Here is a 15,496-nt window from a genome sequence, read left to right as displayed (position 1 = left end):
TAACAGTGTTATTCAGGCATATATGAATAATACTTTTCAAATGACGAGTCACATGCAAATATTTGCTGAGCCTTTCCTCACATACGTTAGACATTTATATTACATGTATGCTGATACATATATAGTGCACAAACCAGATGTAAATATCTAAAGCACACAGGTCATGTAAAGGTCATGGCAATAATTTTGGAAACAGCACATTGGCACCACCTGTTGGCAGATATAAATAACACGGTTTAAAGTATATTTGAGGGACATCATTACCCCAAAAACACAACAACGCCTCTTTGAAAGACGACAGTTGTGCTTAAAACTGATGATACTTTCTAAATGTATACTTCACATTCCTGTTGACCTTTTGAAAAGGCAAATAATCACTGATTTCAGTCCATTTCAGCAATATTTAGTGATGAATGCAACTTGCAGAAACTTGAATTACTTACATATACTTATCTATAATACTTTTATATTATGTCAGAGAAAATAAAATATATATACATATTTCAAATCTACATCAACATTAATAATAGGCCTAATAATAATCATTTTTAAAAAAGCAAAAGACCTAATAATCTGTCATTCTGTTCATGCATTAAAGCCCTCAAAAATAATATATCTTAGATCAAGATCGCAACTGAAATATCTTTAAAAGTCTAATCAGTGGTAGCAGTTTTACAGTATTATGTTTTTATCAGTAATACTAATAACTAACAAATACTAATGTTTTTAACATTGCAATAATTGCATAATCTGAAACATGAAAAAAAAACCCAACTTGTAACGGAAAATAAGAGTCAGAGTGCATAAAAAAATAAAAATATGAAATAGAGCTTGTTCAACAGAGCTGAAATTCAAACAGTAATGCAGTGGAATCGTGTTTTTGTGTACTTGTGTGTTTTTATCACGTACCCTTGTAGCATGGTAAGTACACATTTTCTAAATTTTTTTTATCTGGAGATAAATTGCAAAAAACCCACAACTTTCCGCTTCAGTCTCAGCTGTCAGAAATGCAACATACAACAAATATCCACCTAAATCCTCTTATTTCATCATCTCTTAGCTTAAATTCTTATTTTAACAACATAAAAAATATCCACCCTAACATTTCATTCAGTCCTTTTTATTGAGATTTAAAATCCCATTAAGTGGGAAATTTCTAGATAAATTTGCTTTATTTTAAGAAAACTGTCAGTCGTGATAAAAAACAATAAACAAATGATAAAACAGCTCGGTGTGCCTGACCCTTTTTCTTTGCAGGGAAGCATCTCGATGTGCACCAAATAACTTGGATGGACATTTTGTTCACTGCAGAATCACAAACGTGGAGCCGTGGCGCTCGTGGACGTCCTGTTCCAACAGCAGAACAGAGACTTTTGGGTCAGAAACCCCCGTGAAGCACAACAACAGTCACAGGACATCTGCACTCGGCTCCGAATCCAGATCAAACCTCCCTCTGAGACCTCAGTTCCTGCCCTCACACTGCAAAAGGCCGATGGACCCAAAACTCTCCTGGCTGCTTAGACGCTGTTTTACCAGCCTGGGCTGATTTTTAAACGGGAAACAACCTCGAGATAAAAACTGGGTCTGATTTTCTTTAAGTTTTTGCTCCAACGGCATCAAAGCATTTTTTGTTTTACCTCTAAAAACTCCCCAGAAAAAAGTGTTTGCTTGTACGTTTCTGCAAACCATGAAAAGTTCACAAGTTTTATTTGCGTCATATCAACATTTTTAAAGTAACATAGTATATGAGCTGACTTCGTCTTTTTAGTAACTCAACGTGTGCTCTTTTTTTCCTGCTGAAATACAGCCTCAAAAATCGAGTGTTTTTCGAGACATTGTAGCGTTTCCTGCAGGAATTGTGACACAAAAGCAGTTACTTTTGTCTGAGATGTTGCTGCGTTCACACACGGACTTTCACTCATAAAAAGTGGATGTTTTATACAAAGACATTGCTGCCTTTCCAGCTTGGAAAGTGCCATGAAACAAATTTTTCAAGATATTTTTACTTATTATTTTGAAAAAGTGCTTTTTTTTACCACGACATTGCAGCTTTTCCTGTTGGGATAGTGCTGCAAAAGCAGTGATTTTGTCTTAGATTTTACTGCGTTAGAAGTAGAGAAAAATTGCTGCGTTTTTTGTTGGGACTGTGCCACAAAAAGGCTGTTTTTTCTATGAGACATTGCCTCGTTTTCTACCAGGATACCGCCACAAAAGCAGAAGTTTTTGTCAGTGATGTTGCGCCTCTAAAAAGCAGATGTTTGACATGGAAACATCGCTGCGTTTCCTAACATTTCCAACCAAAACCATGCACCCCAAACCAGCCAAGAAATGATGTTATGCAACCAAACCAAGTGGTTTTGAGCTGAAACATGACCACCAGTTAACCACAGTGTAGTAGGAACATAAAATGTGCAACGTACAAACTGTAACGCATTTGTGGTTTGCAGAAATGTACAATATTAACATTTTTTTTCCTGGGGATTGGGTTAATAAACTCGTGTGTGGGACGCACGCGAAAGAAAGTACTGAAGTGCCCTCCGCTGCAGTCCCTCTAATGTCCACCAGATGCTGCTCTTAAGTATAACCAATAAAAAAAAACGGATTCCCTGTGGATTTGAAACCTTTCTATTTCCACTGTTTCTGTTTTTGGCGTCTCATCCTGCTGCAGCGATGGAGACGTTTTACTCCACGGTGTTTTCGTGCGGCGCAAGCTCCAAAACAAGACGAGAAAACGCACAATGACAACAAAGAAGGAAAATATTAAATTATTTTTATCATTGATGCATTAACCCTTTGAAACCTGGAGAGACATCACTTTTCTTGCTTTCGGACACCGTTCATAATTTTTTTTTTTTATGTGAGTGAATTGGTGCAATTTTTTGCAAAAACATGAGAAAAAAAGCAATGAGGAACTTGGAAAGAAATGTTCCACAAAATTGAAAAGAAATTTGGCAAATTACTTTTAAAAAGCTAGGGTTAAAGTCTACAGAAAATTATATATATTTATAATTAGAAATGGCCTCATTATTTACATTTTTCATCACTTTTTTGTGTTTTTTCTTTCGTAAATTTAAAAAATATAAATTTCAGGTAGTTTTCTTGCACTTTTATTTTTTTTTTTTTAGTTTTTTTGGGGGGGGTGTTAGGGGGTTGCTTTTTGTCTCTATTTGACAGGACGGCTGTAACATGCGTGGATGACATAGAGCAAAGGGGACGAGGTTGGAATCGAATCTGCGGACACCGGAGTATCTTTGAGATCTGATTGGACGTCTGTCTTGATTGACACGTCTCTCAGCCTGTCACCGTCCCTCGTGCCGGCTGTCGCCTCACAATATTAATTCATTATATCATAGCAGAAGGCAGGTCAGCCGTCTTTGGTCAGGCTCTTGAGAACAGATCACAGCGAGGAGTTTGCAAACAAGCTCCGGGACAGTCATTAGGTTCTTGTTTTTCAAAATAAAGGCGCACATGGAAGACACCCTGCAGGGGTTTGTTCTGGTCAAGGCTCAAATCAGGACACGTTTTCATGAGACAGGAGGACAGGAAGCAGCAGGACTCTGCTTATCCTTCTAACTATCTTGTTTCTGAATCGCCCTTTTGGCCAACTTAATATTTGAGTTTTCATTAATGAGTAATAGCTTTTTTTAAATACACAAGCACTCCCAACCAACTCCACAAATATAGCAGCATTTAAACCTCTGGAATCTGTGAAGATCGGTTTAGTTTCTAATGAAAATGTGGGAAAAAGGCAGTGAGCAACTTAGCAAAAAATGAGAAGAAAATTGCAAAAAAAAAAAGAAAAAAGTATAAGGTGATAAGACAGATTGCAACAAACAAAAAACATGTTTGATGCCTAAAAAGCGGCTGCAAACAGAGCAAATACTTGTTAATGAATGTGTAGTCTGCCGAAATGCTAAGATGTTTTCTGGCGACTGCACTCGTCACCCTGATATTCTGCCTGAAATGCACCTTGTAAATCTACTGTTGTAAATTTAGATTATTGGATCATTTCTGTGATTTCTTTTGTGTTTCAGCTGATACTTTACCAAAAACAACCAAACAAATGTGTCAATCATCTGATCTTGAATTTTTGTGGATAAAAACACAACTTTCTGAAGTCTTGTCTTCGAGATTATCTCTTTCATAGGCGGGATTTTAAAGGGTTTATGCACTTTTAACAAAATATTAATTTTTTGCATCACTTTAGCTGAAAAAAACACCAAAGTCTCCTCAGGAGCAGCCGCAGTGGTCGACCACCATGGACGGGATCTTCCCGTAGATGATCTGCTCTTTTCGGTTGAAGTACAGCATGTTGATGGGCGACATCTTGGTGGGCGTGCAGCAGGGCCCCGCCGTGCCCCGCGGGTTGGCCTTGTTCACCAGGTGTGCGTGCGGGTACTGCTGCAGGTGCATGAACTCGCACTCCCCCGAGCAGTAGTTGGCCCGGTAGCGTTTGGGAGCGATGATCCAGTCCCAGCCGAACTCCTCGAAGTCGACGGTGAGCGGGTAGCGGCAGCAGCGGGTCTCTGCGGACTCCTCGTCGCAGTTGAGGCCCGAGTCGCGGCGGGATCGCTTGGGGCTGTCGAGGATCTTCACTTCGATGAACGGTTGCTGGAAAGGAATTAAAAAGATCCTCAAACACAGCACCGTTTGGAGGATGTGAGCACACGAGCTCAGCGGGAATCCTCCTTTTTGATAAACAAGCTCTATTTTAATCTTTCATTGCACTCCAGCACCTTTTTTACCCATAAAAACTGTTGTTTTTAAAATTTTAATTATGAATTGTGACTCTAAAATATTAGTTTAACTGCTTTCACTCAACATTAATTGAAAAGAGTTGGAAAAATAGTCTGTATTTTTGGTAAAATAGCGAAATCTAACTAAAAACATTTAGCCAGGGTCAAGTTTGGACAGATTTTTAGACTAAGGCTTTTATTATTATCAGGGACTGTTCGTTATTTATCAGAGGGAAGGGGCTGATGCAGAGCGGGGAGGCATGTCAGATAATTTTTAAAGCGCTCTTTTCTTCCTTTCTTGTTTTATTGGTGTTGTTTATATCTTCAAAATTTTGGGGCAATTTATTTCTTTAAAAACCCAATGATTTGTAAAATATTATTTATTTAAAAAATGCTATTTTTAAATTTTTAATTTTTTTTCTTGAAAACATGTTGGCAATTTGAAAATCTTTGGGTGATGTACTTAAAAAAGTATCCTTTTTTAGTTAAAATTTTTGGTGATGTTTTTTCTTTCTTAAAAAATGTTTTGGTGATTTTTTTGCCTTTTTTTTCTTTTAAACCCTTTGGTTAAAGAAACATGCCTCTCACACCGGCGGGCCTGCCAAAATAAAAACTGGCGCGGACACCAAGTCCAAACGTACCACTGCTCAAAGTTTCTGAGTATTTTTGCTTCTGGGGTCGTAGGTCGATATATTGATTTTCGGCACACTCACCAGCCCCTCCTCTCCAGGCTCCGCTGACGTGACCGCCAGATCTTCTCCGTTGGAGTCGAAGGCGTTGATCTCGATCCCGTAGTTGGTCTCCGGCTGCCGCAGCCAGGCCTGCAGGAGGGGCTTGATGTCGATGCTCTGCCAGGAGCCGGCGCCGGCGTCCATGTCGATCTTCAGCGAGCGGACTCTGACCCGCGTGTTGTTTCCCTCCTTCCCGGGTTTGAGGCGGGAGATCTGCAGGAAGACGGTGGTGACCATGTCGGCCGGCCGCAGGTGGACCCACAGCTGAGCCCGCAGGATGTTTTTGGGTTGGATCTTTGGACTGAGGCTGAAGACACAGCAGGAGGACAACTCGTCCTGGGCGATCGGGTTGGCTGGAAGACATCATTAAAGCAGGGACACTCAAAATGCGGGGGACATGTTCGGGGGACACTCTGCATAATGACAGGAGGACAGGGGCCAGACGCTGCAGCTCTGTACATGTTTCTGGGATTTTAGCACATTTCTAGGGTTCTAGGACATCTCTAGGATTTAAGGACATTTTTAGGATTTTAGGACGTTTCTAGGGTTTTAGTCCAAAAGTTGCTCCTCACCATCTACTTGTTTTTGAAAGAAATTAAGTCAAATTGCTCAGGTTTCCAAAGGTTAAGCCAATTTTACCCAAGTTTTAGTAAGAAAAGACAGTTTTTCCCAGGTTACAGCGCGTTACAAATAAAAAGTTCAATTAAATCAATCATTCTAAATTTTGGGCTATAAATCTGTGTTCTGCCAAACTGGTCAATCAAGTTTGTAATGTAGGTTTAATAAAGCTAAATCAAATTAACTTGGTTAAATTAATTAGCTAACCTATTCTCCTTTTAACTTAATTTCTTTACTTATTTACTCAAAATCTTAAACTGACTGCCTTGACAAAGTAAATCTGAATTTATTGGCTTAAGTCCTAAAATTAACTTAAACTGATTATAAAATAATTAAGTTAAATTAAAAATTCTGATTAACGGTTAATTTTACTTTGTCAAGGCGATCAGATTCTAACGAACATGTTCAGTTTAGTGCGCTCAGATCTCATGTGCAATATTCACAGTGAAATGCCTTCATAATTTGTCATTTTTAGGTTGCAGCAACTTCATAAATCAAGTAAAAACAGCTGAACTTCAAGTAAACTTAGTATTAAGTAAAGTACTGAGTAAACAGAAATTAGGATTAAAAATTAAATCTAAATCTATTTCAAGGCAATCAGTTTCCAAGATAAAGTAACATGAACATGAGATTTTTTTGTATTTATCCTGTGCTTTTGTGTAACTGAGAACATTATCATATTAAGAGTTTTAAATTTAAACGAATTACTAATTTTTCTATTTATCTTTCAGATTTCCAACTTGTTTTCTCCTTAATCCTCAAACTGTTGTTGATCCAGGTGTTAAAACGTTAAGTAAAAAAAATAAATACTTCAATTCACAATAAGATTTGTTCTTCTAAAAACTTATTTTTTAAATTTTATTTCAAGGAACCAAAATCACTCTATAATTAAAATGCTGAACGGATTATGTATTAATGTTCAACATAAAGCTATAAATGTGTCTAAACGCGCCAAAAATGTTTTCAGTTTTCGGTGTGGCCGCTTGGAAATTAACTTTACGCATGGGATTTACGCATACGCTTTTGTTTTTACGCACGATGTTTAAAAGAGGTAAAGAATAATAAAGAGGTCAGAAAATGTAAAAACTGTTTGGTTTAGTTACGCTTGGTGGCCATGGTGATTATGGTCTCCGTCGTCGCGTGGTCCTCGTCCTCCACGCGCGGGTCGTACTGGTCCAGCAGCTGCGTCAGAGGCGGCGCTTTGGGCAGCAGCTGGCGGATCATGTCCCGGCTGATGTTGGGCGCCTGCTCGAGCCGCAGGATGCTGAGGATCTGAGACTTGATGCTGTGGAGCCGCATCTGCTTGCTATGCTCCCGGAAGTCGCAGGCCGAGCACTGCTCCCCGCTGTCCGCGAGCAGCCTGGAGGTCTGGTTCATCTCGGCGGAGAAGCTCGAGGAGAAGAAGACGACCAGGCCGAGGAAGAGGAGCATCCTGGAAGAAGAAGAGGTCAGTGCAATGACGCTGTCCGATATGAGTCTGTTCCCGGGGCCCGGGACTTTATGATTGGCTGCGAGGAGGAACTTTTTTTTTTTAATCAGAGGAGAGATTTAAAGAGGTAGCAATCAATCTGAAGCCTCATTAACCGTTTGGAACCTGGGAAAATTAGTTTGATTTCTTTTAAAAACATGGGAAGAAGGTCAAGGGTAACTTTAATAGAAATGACCCCCAAATATGAAAGAAATTAGTAAAAAAAAAAAAAAAAAAAAAAAAAAAAAAAAAAAAGACAAAAAGAATAGTCTAAGAAAATGACCTGAAAATTATATTTACAAAAATGACTAAATTAAAAAAAAAAAACAACAACTGAAAAAGGTGTTTTAAAATTATAAGTGCGCTTTTAATATTCCTAGAGAACTACATATTAAAAATGATTTTAGCTATTTTATTTTAAATAGATTTTTTCTGGTTCTGCACAGACTACCACTTCTAAAAACCACACACCTCTTTCATTTTCTTTATAATATATTGTGCTTTATCTAAACAGTGTTTTTATTTTTATTTCTTCTTCATTCTGTCTTGATTTCTTTTTTTTTCAATACTTTTTTTTCCCTTAATGTTTAAGTTATGGATTAACACACTAAAGCCAATTTGTGGTGTGAAAACTGACTTGGTGATAAACCAAAATGCGTTTTTATGAGTTATTTATGAGTTTTTATGTACTCTGCATGTTGCAGCAAGATGTAGTTTAACTTTCAGTAATTTTATTTTTCCACTCTTGAACAAAAACCTCACCTGCAGTCTTTTTTTCTGCATCTTGATTATTATAATATATAATTTGTTCATTTTTTAAAGCACAAACTGCAATGAACAACCACTGAACAGGTTTTATGCCATTAACTTTAAGTAAAAGCTTGCTGAAAGGCGCCACCTGGTGGCGAAAGTTGTGCAGCACAATCAAACATACGTGCTTCATATTTCTAACTTTACATCCTAGTTTTACAGATTTTAAAGTGTCATAAAGTGCTGTTCAACTCAACGAAATGAATATATAAATAATAGGGCACTTTTAAAAAAGGGCTACTTAACTTCCATTGTAATTAAAAGTGTGGAATTGAAAACTTGCTTCGTGAAAAACGAATTACAACTCGAAACAGCACCCCTGCAGCGCGTGTATCTCGCTTAAAAGAGACGCAGTGTTTTTAGTCAATGTTGTTGTTTTTTTATAAACTACTGCCTTCTTCAGTCCTACAGCCAGTGACTCTAGTGGCTCAGAAACAATATGAATCAAGTCGAGTATGTATTACCATATAAAGAGGTCTCAAACGGACGATTTCCAGCCGCTTCCTCCATCAATCACATCGGCCGGACCACCAGGTGTTTGTAGAGTCCTGGAAGTTCGCACCGCGCCCTCTGATTGGAGGAGACCTGGTGCCGAGGAGCCAATCAGATCCAGGAGACTCAACGTTCCATCTTGCATAAACAGCGCTTCCAATTAGGTTTATCATTGTTGTTAAGCGAATTCGAATGTTCAATCCCCTGCGTCTGATTGGAGGAGACCTGCTGACGAGGAGCCAATCAGACGCAGGGGACTGAACATTCAAATTTGCATAAACAGCATTTAGTTCTTAGGTGAAATTGGAATGTTCAGTCCCCTGTGTCTGATTGGCTCCTCGTCAGCAGGTCTCCTCCAATCAGAGGCAGGGGGCTGCACATTTCTATTTGCATAGAGAGCAAGTGTTGACATTTAAGGGAAGTACATATACACATATACCTCTACTTTAAATATTTACTTTAGTTGCTCTTCTGTTATTATATGTGCTTGAGTGTAACAAGTGGTGTAATGTAATGACATAAAATACTTTATTACAATACCATTTAAGTATTTTTTAGGGGTATTTGCAGTTTATTTGAGTATTTATATTACTGTCAACTTTCACTTTTACTCCACCGCATTTCCTACATAAATGTTCACTTTTACTTCACTAAATTTTGCAAATAAATTCATACTTTTACTCAAACACATTTAATATATAAATGTATACCTTTACTCCAAAACATGACTTCAATAAATTTTTACTTTTACCTAACTACATTTCCTAAATAGAATATATACCCTTACTAAAATACATTATCTAAATAAATGTATACTTATATTCCAATACATGTCTTAAATACATTTATACTTTTACTCCAATACATACCTTAAATAATTTTATATTTTAACTTCACCATCAATGAATTTGTAGTTATAATCCACGTCATTTCCTAAATAAATATATACTGTTACACCCAAAACGTCTCTTTAAAAAAATTACTTTTAGAATGTAGAATGTATACCTTTACTCAAATATATTCCCTAAATACATTCATACTTTAAATCCAATACATATCTTAAATTATATAGTATATTTTATTTTCCATTTTATGTTGTTGCATTCTGTGCACTAAATTTTTATCCTTATTTTAGCTTACTTATCTTTACATGCAGGTTTTGTTGTGTCTTTTTGTCTTTTATATGTTTTGATGTGAAGCACTTGGTGCATTTAATTTCTTTCTTGTAAAGCACGTTGGGCTGCATTTCTTGTATGAAAGGTGCTATATAAATAAAGTTCATTATTATTATTATTATTATTATTATTATTAAATGTATACTTTTACTCCTTCTTACCAAGTTACCAAAACACATCATCTTCAGGGTTCAGAGGTCCAATAGCTTGAAAAAGTGATGTTGCGTCAGTAATCTAAGGGTTAAATCACATTGAGAGACAGACAGCACGTCAGGCAGAAGACACCTGTTCAACAGGACGGCCTCGTCATTCAACATGTTTCATTGGACGACTGTCTGCGAGTACGAAAGCAGAGCCAAGTTCATGTTCAGGCTCAGGAAAAGTTCAGTTTACTTTGGTCACATAAAGAAGAAAGCACTGTCTCACTGGAGGACCCCCTTACTGAAAATATTACATAAAATATTTCATAGAAAGGATCCTCGTGCATTTCGTTTTCAGTCAAACCACAAAATAATAACAATAATTACTTCTGTAGAAAGCCTGTGTTTGTGAAATGGTTTATTTGAGAGGCAGAAAGTCATAGTTTGAAGCCCCCAGACCGGAGGATTTGCTTTTGTAAATCTTTATATAAATTCTGTTTCTTTAATGTTACAGAATTATCATAATTTTTGAACTTTTCTTTTTCAGGCCATTTACACATTCATTTTTTATTCTATTTTTCTTTCATTTTTTGGCAATTAGAAACTTCCTAAGAAATGCTCCACAAATTAAAGAAATCAGGAGATTTAGAGAAATATTTTTAGTAAAAGGAAAGAAAAACTGCAGAAAAACTGCATTTCTTTTATGTTGCAGAAACATTATAATTTTTGCATGATTTTTCAGGTCATTTACTTGTTTGTGTTTTCTTCTTCTTTTATGTTTTCTTTTTTTGGCAAGTAGAAACTTGTTAATAAATGTTCCACAAATAACAAGAAATAAGTAGATTTAGATTTTTTTTTTTTAAAAAAAAGCTAGGGAAAATCATCTAGGGGAAAAAAAAGTAAGGGAAAACTGTATTTCTTTTTTTGTTACAGAATTATTGTAATTTTTAAACTTTTTTTCCAGGTCATTAACTTGTTTGTTTGGGGAAACAAACAAGTGAATGACAAGTTAATACTGAAGGGGAAAAAGTTTTTAATTTTTTTAATTTTTTAAATCTTTTTGTTTGTTCTTTCTTTTTTTTTTTCTGGTTTCTTAAAAAAAATTCCAGCTAAGTTTCTTGTTCATTTTGCAAATTTCTTGCTAAATTTTTGATGATTTCTTCTTTTGTCTTTTGTTGCTTGTTGTTTTCCACTCCTTAATCTCAGAGCCATACTTTGAAAATTTGGCAGAGGAGTCGGGTGACTCACTCACATCAATGCACCTCGTCGCCTGGAGGCAGAGCCACACCTGTCACCTAAACTGCCGCTCCGGCCATAAGGTGTTGGCTGTGTCAGTTTGTACTCTTTGTGCTACATTAGGCGTTACGGTTACAAGCCCCGACTATAAACAAAAACACTATTTTATAGACCTCAGACGCCTTTTATTCTCTGTTAACTGCAAAAATGTAGCTTTAAAACCGTCTCAGTCACACTTCAAACCTCCACAAAGCTGCGAGAAAATACAAATATATTTTTACGTGACGTCTTTAGAATATTTTATTTCATATAAGAGCAGAAATACAGTGTTCATCACGTTCTCTGATGGCAGGTGGAGTTTGTGTGGTGGTCATTGTATCTGCAGCCTGGAAGACAAAAAAAAAACAACTTACAATTAAAATGATTCAAAGGCAACTTCTGGATCTATTTTTTATTTTCTCATCTTATTTTATTTAATCCAAAGCAAATTAGCACGACCACCACCAGATATAAAAAGCTCTAAGGTAACAAAAACACAAATCTTATTTTCAGGAGATTATAAACTAAAGAAAAAAACATTTTATGCCATTTATTTATTTATTTTTTGTTTTGTTTTTTCTTTATTAGTTATTTTAAAATACCTTTTTACTATATTTTATTCTATTTTATTGGTTTTACCTTATGTTTACTTCTACTGACTTATTGGTTCGATTATTATTATTTAATTTTTTTTGTTTTACTTGTTTCTTATCATCTTTTAATGGTCTATTTATCTTTTTTTGTTCTTTCAATTATTTTAATTTAGATCCTCCTTTAGTGGTTTATTTTTATTATTATTTTGTTTAATTTTTACTTTTTTTTCAGTCCTGACTCACGTCTTTGCATCTTTTATTGGTTTATTCTCAATCATAATAATTACTATTTTACAAGTTTTTAGTTTGACTGTGTTTGATTCTTTTTTATGGTCGGTTGCTGGCTTTGTTTTGTGCCTGCAAGTTGTAAACTGCACTTTATGCAGCAGGTGGTGCTTCCACCTGAAATAAAATGTTCAAAATAAATAAAGTTGTTTCTAAAACGTTTAATACTCAAAAACTCACCAGAAATGTGTGGCTGTTAATGATCAGATTTGATTGACAGTGAGATTCAAATCTTGCTAAATCCTTATTGGTGCACAGAAATTCTGTCTTTTTTTTTTTAACTGAGCCCCGCCCACTTTAAATAAATTTTCTGATGTGAAATTTTAAAAAAAAAACTGTTGCAGAGAAAATATTTTTCATGTCGGCGTACGTCGCTCAGAGTCAGACGGTGATCAAGAGGAAAGGTTGTGTCTCACCTGTGTTCATGTCTCTAGAAGTCTCCACGTCCACGTCCACGTCCACGATGGCATCCGCGCCCACCACCGTGGCCGTGCCTGCGTCTGCGCCTTCTCCGACGGCCACCCTGCCCGTCATCACTGCCACTGCAGCTGCCGCTACCGCTGCCGCCGCTTCCATCGCCCTCATCACTGTATTCACGACCAGGGCTTCCACCGCGACGAGGGCTATGGTCACGGCCATGGTCTCCATCTCGGTCAGGGCTGCGTCTGTCCCTGCGCCGATCGCGGTCATGATCGTCTCCATGGCGGTCAGGGCTGCGTCTGTCCCTGCGCTGATCGCGGTCGTGGTCATCTCCATGGCGGTCAGGGCTGCGTCTGTCCCTGCGCCGATCGCGGTCATGATCGTCTCCATGGCGGTCAGGGCTGCGTCTGTCCCTGTGCTGATCCCGGTCGTGGTCATCTCCATGGCGGTCAGGGCTGCGTCTGTCCCTGCGCTGATCCCGGTCGTGGTCGTCTCCATGGCGGTCAGGGCTGCGTCTGTCCCTGCGCTGATCCCGGTCGTGGTCGTCTCCATGGCGGTCAGGGCTGCGTCTGTCCCTGCGCTGATCCCGGTCGTGGTCGTCTCCATGGCGATCTTCTTTTTGGTAATCATCTCTTCCATCTTTATCACGCCTGCCTCCATTCCCATCACCCCCGTCTCCACCTCCTTGACAGTCCCCGTCCCCTGGTGTTGGGTCCAGGAAGAAGCCAGTTGGGTGCCTTCCTGTTAAGAAAGAGACATATGTAAGGCAGTGATGCTCAGCTTATGGCCTGCGGGCCAAATCTTGCCCCCAAAACCATTTTCTGATTTAAAATAAATAAAGTGATTCACACTGGAGATTTTTTTTGTACTTTTAGGATTCATAAGGTGCATAAAACAGCTTCAAAACAGAGCTTGTTTATCAAAAAAAGTAGGTTCCCCTGCAACCCCCGAGAGAGGTCCAAGCTAAGACCCCAACATCCTAAAACATCCTAAAATCCCAGAAATGTTCTAAAATCCTTGAGACGTCCTAAAGGAGACACGAAAGGTGGCTTTTTTCAGGATATCACAGCGAAAGCACTGCAAAAGCGGTGTTATGATATAAACGGAGCAGCAGAACAGTCAGTGCTTTAAAAGACAAACATTCATTCTGCCTGGTCTAAAAGCTTGCTTCTCTTGTTCATCTGATCTGATCAGTTTTGAACGGATCGACAGATCGATTGTCCTGTCTGCGAGCTATAAACTGCCGCTGACGAAAAAAAACGAATGACGAACCTGCACCGCATTCACAGACCCCAACAAGCCTCGGCATTTAGAGAGGGGACACAGAATGATACAATGGGACACAAGTGCATTTCAAAGAACAAGAAAAAACAATAAAAAAGAATGTTTTTGGTCATCGTTTGCTGTAAAATAATTTTGCTTTTTTGTTCCTAAAATTACTTAAAAAGGCAAAAAACTAAGATGTGTGTCTTACCCTGACCTGGATCCGGACAGTCGTCCCACATCTTTTGTTGAAGTCTCTGTGGCAAATGATGTCTTTTGGCACAGAGCTGAATAAAAGAAAACAGGGAGGCACCTGATTACATTTAGGTGGAACCAGTTTCACTGGGAAATTTCTGGCAGAACAAATAACACTGCACTGATGAAAATAAGCTATTTAATCAAGTGAAAACTTAAAATCTGAAAAATGTAACCTTCTTAGAAACCAGTATGTTTGCAGTATTATTGAATTTAACCACGTAAGTTTAAAAAAGGCTTTTAAATTGCTGCAGGACTAGCTTTTTATGTACTCTTCAGAAAAAACACTGCATTTGCATTTAGTTTTCTGTTCATGCAATCACTTCTAAGCAGCTGTTGAATGTTAAACTATGATAGGAAAATATTTAAGATTTTTTTCACATTATTAACAAATGACAAAATGTATTACTGTCTCCACAGGAATCATGAAAGTAATTTATTTATTTTATTTAATTTGATCTAAAATTCTGCAAAAATACTTTAAAAAGTTTCAGTTGAAAGCATCAGTCCTCGTGAAAAACTTACATTTCTAATGACAGGAGATAAAATGTTGTACTTACATGTGATGGATCGCTGTTGATGTGAGTCGATAGGCGATGCACTGTAATTTAAATGTCTCACGGTTGCATGACGCATCAGGTCATTGTATGAAGAATGTGAGGAGAGAGTGGCGTCATCAGAAATCAAACCACGCTCGTTTTTTCAGTTGTTGATTTGATTCTCTTCCAAACAAAATCTTGTCACCTTTTTTTATGTGTATATAAAGGAAATATATTTAGGGGATTTAGTGCCCTCTAGTGGCGAGGAAGAGACAAATCTATAAATAAATACACACACACACACACACACACACACACACACACACACACACAAAATAACCCTTAATTACCTTCAAAACTCATTTTAAAAATATCTTTTATCCAAATAGTATTGATTATATGTATTGCAACTCCTGCACATATAAATTCTTCTATATTTTGTCGAGTACTTTCTCCTTTTTCTTTTTTTACTAGGATTTGCTAGAAAATATTTTTGATGTTATTTTATTTTATTTTTTCATTGCTGTTCTGCTTTTTGATTTACTAGGTTTTAATATTTAATAACTACACTTAAAATTCTACTAATTACATGTTTAAATTATGTTAAAAAAATCCAAAAGCCTTTTTTTGCGCTAATTTTCAGGTTATGTTCTTGTACCTTATTAATAATTTCTTGCTATTTTTTGGGCCTTTTTT

The 15,496-nt window shown here is 37.3% G+C and overlaps 2 protein-coding genes across 3 annotated transcripts; both read right to left on the bottom strand.

Moving 5' to 3' along the window:
* Positions 1-3,798: 3,798 nt before the first annotated feature.
* On the bottom strand, positions 3,799-9,027 carry LOC121962952 (growth/differentiation factor 8-like). Of its 2 annotated transcripts, XM_042513295.1 has the most exons (4): positions 8,828-9,027; positions 7,189-7,517; positions 5,450-5,820; positions 3,799-4,611 (listed from the first exon to the last, which is right to left on the bottom strand). In XM_042513295.1, exons 2-4 carry the CDS (start codon positions 7,514-7,516, stop codon positions 4,231-4,233), a joined length of 1,080 nt encoding a protein of 359 aa, XP_042369229.1. In that variant the 5' UTR covers position 7,517; positions 8,828-9,027; the 3' UTR covers positions 3,799-4,230. The 2 variants fall into 2 exon arrangements, with proteins under 2 accessions (XP_042369229.1, XP_042369230.1); XM_042513296.1 differs by lacking the exon at positions 8,828-9,027 and having other exon boundaries at positions 7,189-7,673.
* Positions 9,028-11,680: 2,653 nt separating this feature from the next.
* LOC121963064 lies at positions 11,681-14,890 on the bottom strand. Its single transcript, XM_042513434.1, has 4 exons — positions 14,883-14,890; positions 14,218-14,293; positions 12,740-13,484; positions 11,681-11,792 (listed from the first exon to the last, which is right to left on the bottom strand). Exons 1-4 carry the CDS (start codon positions 14,888-14,890, stop codon positions 11,740-11,742), a joined length of 882 nt encoding a protein of 293 aa, XP_042369368.1. The 3' UTR covers positions 11,681-11,739.
* Positions 14,891-15,496: the final 606 nt, after the last annotated feature.

This window comes from Plectropomus leopardus, chromosome 24, assembly GCF_008729295.1.
Source record: "Plectropomus leopardus isolate mb chromosome 24, YSFRI_Pleo_2.0, whole genome shotgun sequence".
Lineage (NCBI taxonomy): Eukaryota > Metazoa > Chordata > Actinopteri > Perciformes > Serranidae > Plectropomus > Plectropomus leopardus.
The sequence above is the reverse complement of the archived record's forward strand: the minus strand, read 5'-3'. Positions and strand labels throughout refer to the sequence as shown.

What these genes read in the sequence shown, in the direction of transcription:
- LOC121963064 (XM_042513434.1), bottom strand. An exon ending in CTGTCCGGATCCAGGTCAGG is followed by an intron (nt 13,485 to 14,217) that starts GTAAGACACACA and finishes CTTTCTTAACAG; the next exon opens with GAAGGCACCCAACTGGCTTC. An exon ending in TTCTAGAGACATGAACACAG is followed by an intron (nt 11,793 to 12,739) that starts GTGAGACACAAC and finishes TTTGTCTTCCAG; the next exon opens with GCTGCAGATACAATGACCAC.
- LOC121962952 (XM_042513295.1), bottom strand. Translation starts at nt 7,516, where the DNA reads ATGCTCCTCTTCCTCGGCCTGGTCGTCTTCTTCTCCTCGAGCTTCTCC. An exon ending in AATCACCATGGCCACCAAGC is followed by an intron (nt 5,821 to 7,188) that starts GTAACTAAACCA and finishes GATGTCTTCCAG; the next exon opens with CCAACCCGATCGCCCAGGAC. An exon ending in AGCCTGGAGAGGAGGGGCTG is followed by an intron (nt 4,612 to 5,449) that starts GTGAGTGTGCCG and finishes ATTCCTTTCCAG; the next exon opens with CAACCGTTCATCGAAGTGAA.